This window comes from Jaculus jaculus, chromosome 13, assembly GCF_020740685.1.
Source record: "Jaculus jaculus isolate mJacJac1 chromosome 13, mJacJac1.mat.Y.cur, whole genome shotgun sequence".
In the NCBI taxonomy this organism is placed as follows: Eukaryota; Metazoa; Chordata; class Mammalia; order Rodentia; family Dipodidae; genus Jaculus; species Jaculus jaculus.
Window position 1 is genome coordinate 49,031,825 of NC_059114.1, and position 14,526 is coordinate 49,046,350.

At 43.4% G+C, this 14,526-nt stretch overlaps 1 protein-coding gene across 5 annotated transcripts in view; it reads right to left on the reverse strand.

The window, feature by feature from the left end:
- The window catches only part of Apc (APC regulator of WNT signaling pathway), a 141,936-nt gene extending 129,076 nt beyond the window's left edge, over positions 1-12,860 (reverse strand). For 3 of the 5 annotated variants that reach the window (XM_045132437.1, XM_045132433.1, XM_045132430.1), the window contains exon 1: positions 12,536-12,860. In XM_045132437.1, the coding sequence (XP_044988372.1) occupies positions 12,536-12,700 (165 nt within the window). In that variant the 5' untranslated portion in view covers positions 12,701-12,860. Of the gene's footprint in view, positions 1-4,284; positions 4,304-12,535 lie in introns of those variants that run through there. The other 2 variants (XM_045132438.1, XM_045132435.1) reach the window with 2 other exon arrangements.
- Between the last annotated feature and the right edge of the window lie 1,666 nt (positions 12,861-14,526).

Here is a 14,526-nt window from a genome sequence, read left to right on the forward strand (position 1 = left end):
CATACAAGGAAGCTCCAGGAGAATGCCAGAGCTTTGTCTTCTTTTGTCCAGCTGCCCATACAACTGGCGCTGTGTGCTTTTTGCCTGGTCCCCTTACTGCCTGTGCATGTGTGCTTCTGCCATTAGTTGGGCCTTGTGTTGCAGCTACTAGGACCCACAATGCCAGCCTGCATCCAGCCTCATGGACTGAGCAACTACCTCGTTTTCAATGCTGTGGTCTGCAGACAACTGTTGTTGGACTACCCAGCCTGGATCTTGTGAGCTAATTTAATAACTCCTCTTTTTCACATATTCATTCTACTGCTTCTGTTCCTCTAGAGAACCCTGACTAATACAACTATGAGCATGAAGAAAAGTCAACATGGCCTGCCAGGACTACTCTACTTCCTAGAAGGTTTGCTTTCCCACTCTCTAAAGTTCATGTGTTTTTGGTTTTTTTGTCTTCGTGAACCTGTAACAGATCTATTTTTTCTTTTTAACTATGTCTGCCACTCTCTGTTCAAGTCTGAATTCATGAGGACTATAAAAGCTATTAAGAAATTCTCTCACCTCTCCTGTCAAAACTACATATATGTTGTGTGAATTTCCTGAGGAGATGTAAAGAAATGGCTGTTCACCTCATACATAGAAAGCATCAACAGACCACAGAAAGGATTTGGTCCAAGTCCAGCTTGGTGTACCAATAAGTTTATTGGTGTTATTTAAAGGAGCATGAGAAACTCTCTGCTATCTGTACCACCAGAGTCCTAACCTCCTCGTTGTGGGGGAACAAACCAAGTCTGTGAGGCATGTACAAATGGCGTAACTGAGTACAATTAAAATTAATCATAATCTTGGGCTAGAGAGATGGCTCAGTACTTGAAAGCACTTATTGCAAAGCCTGATGGCCTGAGTTTGATTCCCCAGTACCCACAGAAAGCCAGATACACAAAGTAGTGCATGTGTCTGGAGTTGGTTTGCAGTAGCAAAAGATCCTGGTGTGCCCATTCTCATTCACTCATCTTTCTCTCTCCCTCTACTCCCTTCTTCCTTCCCCTTCTCATCTCCTTGCAAAAAATTAAGTAAAAAAATTGCCAAGCATGGTGACACATGCCTTTAATCCTAGCACTCGAGAGGAAGAGGTAGGAGGACTGCTGTGAGTTTAAGGCCTGCTGAGGACTACAGAGTTCCTGGTCAGCCTAGACTAGAGTGAGACCCTACCTTAAAAAAAAATTACTCATGATCTTATACCATACATCAACCAATAGAACATGGCAGGAAGAAGAAACCAAAACCAAAAGAAGGCAGTTCCCTTATAAAAACAGCCACAGACCACCATTGTATGGCAGGCAGTGGTGTTGCTGCCCTGCCTGGGGCTCAAGTATACTCAATAAGTGACTTTTTCTACTCTGATTTCACTTGGGTGAATTCTCTCATTGTCTACAACCCCAACCCACACACCAATCTTCTATTTCCTATGTATTCTAGCATCCTCCAAGACCATATACAGCTGAGGCAGGAGCCAATGGGGAGTGGCTTCTCAGGTGAAGGCACAGCGGACCCTTCTTTCCATGTGGGAAGTTTAATGACCTAATTACCATTAGCACAAACCTAATTACCAGCTATAGTGTTCTAATTCTTTCTTTTTGTGGGGTCTCATTTTTTCCCCTGGGCTAGAATCTAAATCAGAACGATCCCCCTGCCTCTATGTCCCAAGTGCTAGGATTTTAGACGTGAGCTACCACATCCATCCATCTGTTCTGCTTACTTCATTGCCATGAGGGTAGGCTAAGGTCTTCTGTAGGTCATGGTAGCAACTCCTGCTTCACAATGGACACTCAAGCCCAAAGAAAAAGCTACAATAGGGCTGAGAGATGGTTTACTGGTTAAAGTGCATGCCTCCAAAGCCTAAGGACCCAGGCTCAATTCTCCAGGTCCCACGTAAGCCAGATGCACATGGTGACGCACACATCTGGAGTTTATCTGCAGTGGCTAGAGGCCCTGGCATGCACATTCATTCTCTCTCTCTCTTTCCCTCTATCTCTAATAAATAAATAAAATTAAATAAAATCTTCAAAAGAAAATAAAAGCTACAATACAATCCCTCCCCCTTTAAAATACCCTGCTCCTATCAGAGGTAATACCTACACTTGTGTCAGTGGATTCCTAATCTTTATTTTCTTAAGTCAATAACCCATCTAGCAGGTGAGGTGGCTCATGACTTTAATCCTACCACTCGAGGCACAGGTAGAAGGATTTCAGGTCAGCCTGAGCTACAGTGAGACCCTACCTCGAAACCCCCTCCCTCCCACAAAAAGTCAATAACCCATATTCCTGAATTTTTCCTTTTCTACTAGATCATTCTTTAAAACACATACACTAGTATCACTCATTTAGCATCAAATATCTCCTTGATCTTAAATTCTTCATAAGATATGAACTCATTTCTCTGCTTTAATTTCACAGCAAATTTTTTTGATCTAGTTGCTTCCAGTTCCTGCTGGTTCCTCAACTCCTAATTCATTCTTTAACCCGCCCTAATTCTAAGCAATTTTCTGTCAAAGACATGGCCAAATTCAATTTCCCTCATCTTTTTAATAATATTTGACAAAGCTTATTACACTTCTCTTCAAGTAACACTTTTTCTCTTGGCTTCCATGACACAGTCTAACGGTTTTCCTCCTACCTCTAATTTAATAGTTCTGCCTCTTCGCTACAGGCTTCTAAAAGATGGAGGGCCTCAGAGCTTTTTCTATGATTGCCTACTCTCTTCCCTGTTCTCTCACCTAGTGTCATGGCTTTAAATACCAACTATGTAATGCTAACTCTCAAAATTATTTCTCCATTTTAACTCTGTCCTGTAAATATTCCACTATCTACCTGATCTTTCATTTGGGCATTTCAGTGAGACATATAAACTAAGCAAACACTTGATTTATAGATATTCCTATACTCACAGCTCCTTGCAAATTAAATCTTCCAATTTCTTGTTCCAGTAAAAATTACTTTTAAAAACAATAGGCATTTTTCCCTCTCAGTTTCATCTTATAGTGTGGCAGTTTTATTCATCCACATTATTCTTTTTTTTTGGGGGGGGAGTTCAAGGTAGGGTCTCTCTCTAACCCAGGCTGACCTGGAATTCACTATGGAGTCTCAGAGTGGCCTCGAATTCACAGCAATCCTCCTACCTCTGCCTCCTGAGTGCTGGGATTAAAGGCGTGTGCCACCACGCCCAGCACATCCACACTATTCTGACAGTATAAACATTCTAGTATCTTAAATTTCTGCAGAACATAATTACAATTCCTACCTCTGTGAATGAAAAATACCCTATGTTCACTGAGATCTGGATGACAAGTGGGTCCACTGGCTAAAGTAGTAAAATCTGCTGTAGAGTGTAGAGACAATAGGTTTTGCCAATATGTGATCATCATGTCAACTGGCTTGGGTTAAAGGATGTTCAAAACAGTATGTATTGTTTCTTGGTGCACTTATGAGGGTGTTTTCAAAAGAGACTAGCATCTTGATCAGTAGACTGAATAAAGATCTGTCCTCACCAATGTAGGTGGGCATTATGTACATATACACTCTCTCTCTCTCTCTCTCTCCTCTTTCCTCCCCCCCCCCCATTCTGTTTCTCTGGAGAACCTTGTCTAATGATGTAAGAAAATGTGTCCTATAATATCTAAGAGAACACTAGCATTGTCATCTTTAGATATTCCCATCCTGCTTTTTCTCACCAGATGCATAAAAAAAAAAAAGCCAGCAAGCCAACCTGACATAATGGTGCATCCCAGCACTAGGGAGGTAAAGATGAGGCCAGCCTGGTTTTACAGTGAGCTCAAGGCCAGCCACAACTACACAGAAAGATCTGTTTCATACAAGTAAGAGCTGGGGATGTATCTTGGTGGAAAAGTACTTGCTTACCTCAGGGAAGGCCCTGGGGTTTCATCACTACTATTGCAAAAGACATAAATATATATTAAAAAATAAAAAGCAAGCTTGATAATCAAATAAGCATCTTCTTGAGCAATGCATAAATAACAACAAGCATTCTGAAAGCCTTAGACTTTCTTTTTCTTTTCTTTTGTTTCTTTCTTTCCTTTTTTTTTTTCTTTCTTAAATTCTCCCTGAGATCACTATGGGTACCAAAACCAAGAATGCTGGCCCAGTCCTTACTTAAATAGTAGTTATGGCTATGTTGAAAGGTATAACAACCACTTTTCAAGATGATGCCTAATGACTTAGAAATTCTGGAGTCATGTCTTTTCTTTGCATGAGCTTTCCTATATGAAATAGGCTGACCTGTGAGATGAGAGAGGTAGTACAGGAAGTAGAGTGTGCCACTTTCATATACTAACTTCTGCTTTGGTCTCTTGGATTATTTAATCTGCAACCAGTCTTTATGTTCACAGGATGCTTAAGAAACCCTGTTAAAAAAAAAAAAAAAAAAGCTAACACAAGAGCAAAACTGTACAAAATTTACATAGTTCTGAAAGAAAAATATAGCAAAATAATTTAAATCATATACCTACTGGGTGAGTAAAACAAGATTAGACACAAGTTTTAAAAATATGAATCTTTAAGATAAAATTATCCAGCAATAACAAAGTTGTGAGAACAAAATGAGTTGAGGAGGAGCCGAAAAAAAGAGGGGGAGGGGTAAGAGATAATCTGGAATCTCTTAAGTACAAGAGAATACTGATAAGACATGAATCCACACATTCATGAAGCACAAAGAATTAAATAACCAATCACAGCATAGTAAAACAACAGAAAACGAAAGCAAAGTGACAATTTTTTCTTCCTTAGAGGAAAACGGCAAGTTATCTATAAAAGAAAAAGAAACACTAAGAGCTGCAGTGTCAATAACAAAGGAAATAAAGCTGAAACAAAGCCAACTACTAATCTACAATGTCTTCAACTAGGGAAAACTGCTAGCCTAGAATTATGTTCTTAGCAAAAATATCCTCTAAAAATAGATTAAAAATAGGGGCTGAAGAGATGGTGCAGCGGTTAAGGAGATTGCCTGCAAAGCCAAGCAACCCAGCCTTAATTTCCCAGTGCCCATGTTAAGCCAAATGCAAAGAGGTGCATCCATTTGGAGTTCATGTGCAGTAGCAGGAGGCCCTGTAGTGTACCCATATCTACCCCTACACTACACCCTCTCCCCTTAACAAATAAATAAAAATATTACCAAAAAATGTCACATAAGAGATCTCTAAAGCATCACAATATAGGGAGGCTGCAGGTAAAGAGTAGAAAAAGAGGGGCTGAGGAGGTATCTCAGTGGATGAGGTACTTTCCTTGTAAGCATAGGGACTTGAGTTTAAGTCCCCAGAATGTGGTGGGAGCAAACTGGTAATTCCAGTGCTGGCAGGCTGAAAAAGGTGTTATCGCTGGGGTTCGCTAGTCAGTCAATCTAGCCTAACTGGGGAGCTCTAGGCCAATAGGACCCTGCCTCAAAAACTGATGAGACACTGTTCCTGAAGAACCAACACCCAAGGTTGTCCCCAGGCCTCCACATACATGCACACCCACATACCCATGAACACACACATACACCATACACATATGCATAATAAAAAACTTTTTATTAAAAATGGGAAAAGGAGCTGAGTGTGGTGACACATGCATTTAATCCCAACACTCAGAAGGCTGAGGTAGGAGGATGGCCAGGAGTTGAGGCCCCACTGAGACTACATGGTGAATTCCAAGTTAGTCTAGGCAGGAGCGAGACCCTACCTCAAAAGCCCACCCCTCCAAAAAATGGAAAAAGACATGTCATACAAATAATAGTCAAAAAAGTTTGAGGGCTGGAGCTATGGCTCAGGTGTTAAGTGTGCTTCCTGTGCAAGCAAGAGACCCTAAAGGGTCATTACCAGAACCCACATAAACACCCTGTTTATGTGCAGAGATTATATGCAAATACTATGCCATTTATGAGGGATTTTGAGCATCTATGGAAGGCCCAGGAACAAAAATCTTCCTTGGATAATAAGAGATAACTATAATGACAATGTTACTTAGAACTCAGAAAGGCTTTCAAATAAATTTATACGTATGCATTGCGCACATGTGCTGGTGTGAATGTCAAGTGTCCCCATTGACTCAGGTATGTGAATACTTAATCCCCAGTTTGTGGCACTGTTCTGAAAGAACGTTCCAGAAGAAAAGCCTTGCCCGAGGAAGTGTGCCACTGGCAGCTATCCTTGAGTTTGTACAGACCAGCTTGGGTTTGTTCTCTCTCTACTTCCTCCCTGCTGATGTGAGGATGTTACACAGGCTTCCTACTCAAGCCTGCCATGCCTTTCCCACCTTAACACACACCCCTTGGACCTGTGAGCAAAATCATCAATCAAAAAAAAAAAAAATTCCTTCATTAAGCTGCTTCTGGTCAAGTATTCTGTTCCAGCACCAAGAAAGTAACTGAAACAGCATGCATATTTATATGTGGGTGCACATTTGTGGGGGTGCACATCAGTGTGTGCACTTGCATATCCAGGTAAAGGGCTGATGTTAGGTATATCACTCCATTGCTCTCCACCTCATTTTTTTGAGGCACAGTCTCTCATTGAACAAGGAGCTCACCAATTCAGCTAGACTAGCCAGCCAGCAAGCCCCAGAATCCTGTGTTTCACTCCTCAGAGCTGGGTTACAGGTATGCACTACTACACCTAGCTTTTATCTTGGTGCTGGAGATCTAAACTCAGCTCCTTGTGCAACAAGCATTTTACTGAGCCATCACCCCAGCCTCTAAATTCATACCTTTGTTTTTCCATTACAAGAATCCTATATATGTAATGTTGTGATGCCAGTAGTACAATATACACAAGTCAGGGCTGAAAAACAGCTGTTGAATGAATGGGGCAGGACTTTCTATTTCTCTGCTCTTCTTACAATTTTCCTTTCTGTGTTAGGCACCAAAAACATTTAGACTGTAAGAACACAAAGATATTTAAGACTAGGTAGAGTCCTCCATGAGACAAAGGAAAGCAATGCCCAAGTCTGATATATAATCAAGATAAATAGTTTGCAACGTTGTAGCATGATACAGAAGTTAGGAAGCTGTTCAGAGACATGTGCTTAGGGAAGGTCTCAACAGTAAAAGTGGCTCCACCAGGTATGCTTAGATGCATTAGATATCTTATCAGTTTTAAAAGAACCCAAATATTCTAATATACCATTCAAATATTATGTAGTAATACATTTTAAGCAGTCATTAATAATTATTTAACTGCCCCAAATCCTAGGTATGGGACTAGGGAGATGGATCAGTGGATAAAGTGTTTTCCATGCAAGAATGAGCACTTGAGTTAGAATCTCCAGAACCCATTTAAAGCCAGACACTGTAGCTCTAGCAATCCCAGTGTGCATCTAGGTCAAGAAGGGAGGATCTCTTGGAAGCTCATGGGCCAGCTAGCCTGGTGAATGCAGTGTGATGAACAATGACAGACCCTGCCTCAAATAAAACAGAAGACAAGGACTCACACCTGAAAGTTTTCCACTAACTTCCACAGGTATACCATTTGTGTGCCCACCCTCACATATATGAACAAGCACACACACACATACACATACACACACACATACAACATGTGTAACTTCCATCAACCCTTGGGTTAACAGTGCCTTAATGTTGCTACTATTGCTTGAAAATTCTCATTTCTTTAATCTTACTTCTCCATACAACACTACAGAGGTATGCCGTAGACATTGAACATTACTTTCTCGTCATTCACCTACTCTCTTTCTTGTATTTAAATGCCATATGTTAACTTTCCTAGAATCTTCGTAACTCGGACATGAGAATGCCAGGATGGGTACCTTGCAAAGGTCTTCTGTATAAGGTCTACGTAGGAGATGGGAGGGCACAATTCTACCTGCCTTTGGTAGCTTTGTGAGAATGTGACAGCTGGAACAGAAGGAGCCATCTGCAACCATGATGGGATGCATCAAAATCCAAATGTTAGCACACAAGCTTAAAGCTTAAAGAAAGCACTGAGGGCTGAAGAGGTGACTTAGCAGTTAAGGCCCTTCTCTGCAAAGTCTAAGGACTCAGGTTCGATTCCCCAGGGCTCATGTAAGCCAGATGCACAAGGTGTGCATGCATCTGGAGTTCGTTTGTAGTGGCTGGAGGCCCTGGCATGCCCACTCTATCTGCCTCTTTCTGTCTGTTTGTCTGTCTGTCTGTCTCTCTCTCTTAAATGAATAAATAAATAAAATATTTACAAAAATAAATTACTGAGATTCTTGATAATGTCACTGTACAGCTAAACTGACTAGTCATGGAATCTGTAAATTTTGAACATCTTTTTATGTGAGATACTATTTAAATCAATTTAGTTAGGTATTCTGTAACTTGGAGCTTAACTAATATAAGACATATTTAAGATCTGATAACTGGTAGATAGTAGAATAAAAACAAAGAGTAGTGAGTACTGTAACATTTAATGCTGGATAGCTAAGAAAAAAGTTACAAAAGACAAATCAGGCAAAACAGGAATATGAAAACATACACACACACATACACACACACCCTGGAAGAGGTCAAAGTGGCTGGGGATTAAACTGATTCAGTTGAGTATAAGTAAACTTTGACACACAAAAAAATTTAGGATGGAGATAAACAGCAAACAGCAGAAGCAGGGAGCAGAGTTACAAAAGTGAGAACCATCTATACAGAAATGATTCATGCAGGGCGTGGTGGTGCACATATGAGTTCGAGGCCACCTTGAGACTACATAGTGAATTCCAGGTCAGCCTGAGCTATAGTGAGACCCTACCTCGAAAAACAACAACAAAAAGGAAATTATTCATTATCATATAGAAAAAAATTATATGATCACCAAGAAAACAATGAAAAGCATACGGAGCCTTGAGAACACTGGTTATCTCCCCAGAACCCATTTCACTCCCTCTACATTGTGCTGCAGACCTTATTTTTAGCAAGATCCATCCCACTGGCTAGCCAGTTAAAATAATCCCAACCCTCTAGAAAAAGATACTGTTCCAGATTTGTAAGCATGATCTTCTTAGGTTTGTTCAATCAAAGTATACCTAAGAGCTTTTGGGAAAGGCTACAAGAGAAGCCTTCTCTCTTCCCTTGGAAGTGAAAAGACAGTAACATGAACATACTGACAGCTATCTTTTTATTAGGAGACACAGTCTAAGCAGAAAACCAAAACAGGACGACAATGTTGAGAGGACAGGGGAGCTAGAACATAACATGATCTCTAAAAAATCACATTTCTATACACCTGTCGTTAGCTTTTTGTTTTGAAACCTTAGCTGCAGCTTAAGTGAACAGGAGAACAAAGTTAAGGCAGTGTAAGAAAGGTGAAGAATTTTCAGCAAAAAGGAACCAGCAAACACAATGCAGAAGAACCAAGAAATGAAATCATCTTATTATAGGGTATCATATTTTACAAGTGATCTAAGGAAATGAAGTATGACATAGGAAAGGCCATTACCTTTGGTGTTTAGGAGGCCACAGCGACTTAAAAAATAGCAATTTAGAATCCTATATCTTGGAAAACAGACTAAAAGGTTGAACCCTCAACAGGACCTTAGCGGGAGCACTTGAATCAAAGGATGCTGGAGAGGGTGAGATGAAGCCTAACCTTAAATTTCTGTTGTTTCTTTTTTTCTAATTTCTTTCTTCTCTCTTAGTGCTGGCCTGAAACTCTCAGTACCAGGATGCGGTAAATAACCACAATAAGCTGTTGATAAGAGAGACCTACAAGGTTTCCCAAAACAACACAGACTTCTTCAGAGCACTTGACTACCCACCAGAGGTTAATGGTAACACCCTACTGCTGAAGACACCATATGCTGTTGGCACAGACCATGGAGAGACCTGGTTGGAATACAGAAGAGAACCAATGCCCACGCAGTTAGCCTGTCTTAGTGCTAGAAGGTGCCACATGGGCTACTAGGGGATAGTGGCCAACATCTGTCTGAGCAACTTGAGGTCTAAGCTACTCAGAAGCAAACAACATGACATGATGCTCACACAAGTGCAATAGTGGCACACAGCCACTGTAAGTAACCAACTGCCTTGGATTGGCTAACAGATCTGTTCAGTGGAAAGGAAACCATATCTGGAACTGGGAAAGAAGTCAAAATCATATCCAGATAATGAGTTTGCTTTCTAATATCAAGCCCTCACTAAACTTGTGCTACAAGAGGGTCTACACCCAGTAAATTCTCTCTAAACTACTAACGGTTATCCCTTTTAACCTGTGCTGACTTCACTTTCTGTTGGAGAATTTGCTTGTTTTTCAGACAGCAGTGGGACCTGAGGAGAGAAACGACACATTACATTTCACCAGGGCCCCAGCTGAAACCATAGAGGAATTGGGGAAATGAACAAGAATGCTGCTTTCTCAGTGAACCAGATATCAGCACAAGGGTGAAGGAGATAGACAGACATCGAAGACACCGAACACCTACCAAACCAGAGATCCAGTGGCTCCTAAGAGCCCATCATCGAAGTAGGCTTAAAATGAGCCCAATATGGCTCTGGGAGTTTCACGGAAGAGGCGGCAGAAAGATTGTTAGTCATAAGTTGGGACATTATGCATAGACATTGCCTCTCCTCCTTAAACTGACCGCTGTCCCCACAATGCACGACTGACAATCCCCACGGGAATGACCAGCATCCCCAACAAGGAGGGTCCCTTTGGGGGGGAGGGCCAGGGATGAGGGAAAGGATGGTACCAACATGAGCTGTTTACATACTGAGTATGTCCATAACTAATAAAAAAACACAAAACAAAACAGCAATTTCAGTGAGGAAAGGGTAAAGGAAGTCTCAGTGAAAGTGAAAGATAAATTTATTAAGAACCTCACAATGCACCTAACACTTGGACGGACACGTAACATGTACTAACTCCTTCACTAGCCATCCTGTATAAGTACAATGTCCTACTTTCTAGATACAAAATAGCCTGAGTAGTAAATGTGACCATAGCTCCTACGAAGCAGCTTTAACAGACTTCAAACCCAAGACTGAAAGATCTATCTGGATCCAAGTCGACATTCTTCCTACTACACGGGGCTCCTGAGGTCTATAGTGGCACAGCAGACTCAAGATTCCGAATGGCTTCCTAAGAGTGGAGGGCTTGTATTTGGAACCCCTAGAGAAAACATAAATATAGGCTAGCGAGGGAGAGATGGGTAAACGAGCACTAGTTAGTATAAGGGATACTTCTAATGAAAGAGTCATGGACACACCTGAAGGGGACTGCTCTTTGAAAAGGACATTTCTTCCTCTGACATGTAAGTAAATAAGGAGGCAACACAAAGATGAAACCAAAGAGGAAGTACATCAGTTGGTTGAAATTTTTCACTTCTAAAGCTTACTTTTTTTTAAATTTTATTTTTCAGTACTTGAGTCCTTCTAAAACTTCTGAAGCCCCATCCATTTGCACTCTGGAAGGACAAGCTATCCTTATATTTCTATATTAGTCATCTATATTTTAATCCCACTTCTGGGGCTCTTGACACAGACAGACAAAGGGCAAGATGAGACAATCCGTCATTAAGCTTCCCGCTGCCCTTTGATACTGCAGCTTGCTCTTCAACACCTCAGCAAGGTAACAACACTACTCAGTACAGTTTCTTCTATCGCTTCTTGCCACAGCCATAAAGGAGGGGAAGCTGAGAGACTGGCACAAACCAATATGTGAGAGAAAATTCCAAGTACTGTGTGAGTTGTTAAGCATTAGTAATAATTGACAGCACAAGAAAATTGAAAAGTTTTATGCTGAAAAAGCTCATTCTTCATGTTAGTCCTTTCTAAACAAAAACAAAGGGCTTGTCCAATAATGGAATTCTAAGTTTGCAGCGAATGAAAGAAGTAAATGGCTTATCTTTCCTGGTGCCATTACATGATACCTTCCATTTATACGGTCCTAAGGTCCCTTTTGTTTTTTTTAAAGGAACATAATACTGCCCAATTCTTTCCCTGGATCTACAAAACTGCACCTCAAAAAGTCGAGACGAAAGACTTTACCAAGATGCAAGAGACTAATGAGTTAGACGAGCGATCATTTTCCATCACAGGGACCGCTCTGCTTTCTAGTCTGCGGGGTCCCAGTGAAGTCAGGGCTCCTGAACCATCCTAGAACACTGCACCCCCCCCCCACAAACACTTCTCTTTCTGCAAGGATCAGAATCCACTGGCCTTCGGCCAGGCTCAGGTAACCTTTCCTGACAAGAGTTTGATTTTTTTCTCTTTTTAAACTTTTTAAACGAAGCAAGATCGCACCAAGGAAGACGGGGAAGCCCTGCAACGGGATGGGCGACCCACCCACCTTACAAGAATAGGGAGCGGCTTGCAGGGTGGTGGCGGGGTGGGGGGGGACGCGGCCGCCGAGGCACGGGAAGGTGCGAGGGCGGTGGGCTCCCACGGTGTGAGGAGAGGGGGAACCTGCCAGACCGGGGGCCAGGGCGCAGGCCGGGCCAGGCACGGGTGGGACGCGGGGCCGGGCAGCGGCGGGGCCGAGCCGGGGCCGCGGCCGGAGCCCGAGCCGCCCGCAGCCTCACTCACCTGCCACACGCTCGCCCGGCGGCCCGCAGCCTGGACGCCGCCGGGGCGCTTCCCCTGCCGCCGGGCACAGCCGCGGCCGACGTCGGAGCCCCACGACCCGAGCGTCGACGACGGCACCGGAGCAGACGAAGCGGCGACCGGCCCCGAGCGCAGGGAGGCGTACATAGAGGGGGCGCCGGGGACCCGGGGGAGGCGACTTCGTGCTTCCACCTTCCTCACCGGTAGCCAACGACGCCTCCCGGGAACAGCATCGCGCCTGCCTCGGCCCCGCTGCTCCCGGGCGAGGCCCGAAGCTTCCCCCCCAGCCAGCAAACAGCAGCGGCCGGGCTTCCGGCGGCCACACTCCGCCCCCCTCGCTACTCGGCCTCCGCCATCTTGCTGGAGGCGGGAAGGCGCGCGGTGCGCACGCGCGCGAGCGCAGTGGGCGGGGCGTTCCTGGGCTCCGGCCGGCTCCCCGGACCGCAGTGCGCAGGCGCCCGCCGCCGCGCTCGCGCTGCGCCTTGGGTCTGCGCGGTACTGTGAGTGCAACGCTGCTGCTGGGAAAGCTGGTCCTGGGCGCGCGGAGCATGCCTACCTTTCCTGGGCTGTACTGCAGCAGATTGGTAGACCTTTCTGAGAACACTACGGTTATTCTGCAAAGATCTATCTGGCGCCCCACGCACCCACCGACGTGCCAGGTCCCAGAGCCATGACTGATGAGTAAAACTGAGCTCCAGCACTAAGGGAACCCTTCAGTGTAAGGGAAAAGACAGAGCTGAGAGAGTTCTTGTGTTGTAGCTGCTCCCTCGGCCTCCTCACCCATTTAAATGTCAAATCTAACTGCTCTGGAAGTCCAGGGTGTCTCAGCCAAGCGATCAGAATTCTTTGCATGAGCTCTCCATCTGAATTTTCATTCTGCATTAACAGAGCGTCGTTTGGGTTTCTAGTGAATCCTAGATCCTGTTCCTGGCTTGGGGTTATAGCAATGAGGAAGATGAATTCATGGAATTTTACATTCTGTGTGAAAAAAAAATCTTACAAAAGCTAAATAAAAGCATGCCTGAAAGTGGTAGAGAGTAGGAAGAGAACAAACCAGGGGCTGATGACGGACAGTGAGTCACTGATGAGCAGTCTCCTGCCACGGGAAGGACATTGACCTGAGGCCTGACTAAGCAGATGTACCAGATTCAGTGAGAAGATACGGGGTCAGAGGATTTAGAGGAATGGGCTTCAGGTAGGAATGTATTTGGCGGGTAAGAGAGACAAAAAAAAGTAGGCTACACAGACAATGTTGGGAAGTGTGGAGAGGGGAGGTAAAGGTTAAATGAAGTAGGGCCTTTTGAGGCCGTGGTAAGGATCATGTTTAATTCCAGGCGGCTCCTCCAACACACGGACACTGCCCTTATAACTCCTTTTCAATCACTTGTAGCTTCTGCCTGCCTTATTGCTTTGAACAAGCCAATTTGACTACCTGCAAGGCCTTCCTTTAGTCTTTTACATGTTTAACGTATTCAGATTTCCTTTTAAATTCCACATCAGAAAGGCCTAAATGGATTCACCATCATTGCACCATGTTTATTTCTTTCATGGCATTCAATGTAGTTTTCTCTTAAATACACACACACACACACACACACACACACACACATGTTTTACAAGATAAGGTCTCACTCTAGCTCAGGCTGATCTGGAATTCACTATGTAGTCTCAGGGTGGCCTCAAATTTATGGTGATTCTCCTACCTTTGCCTACCAAGTGCTGGTATTAAAGGCTTGGGCCACCATGCCTGGCTTTTTAATATTTTTCATTTATTTATTTGTGTATGTGAGAGAGAGAATGTGAATATGGGTGCACCAGGGCCACTTGCAAATGAATTCCAGATGCATGCATCACTCTGTGTTGGGGAATTGAACCCAGGTCTGCAGGCTTTGCAAGCCAGTACCTTTAACTGCTGAGCTATTTCCCCATTCCCTCAATATGTTTTTGAACATCATCTCCTTTATTTTTATGTT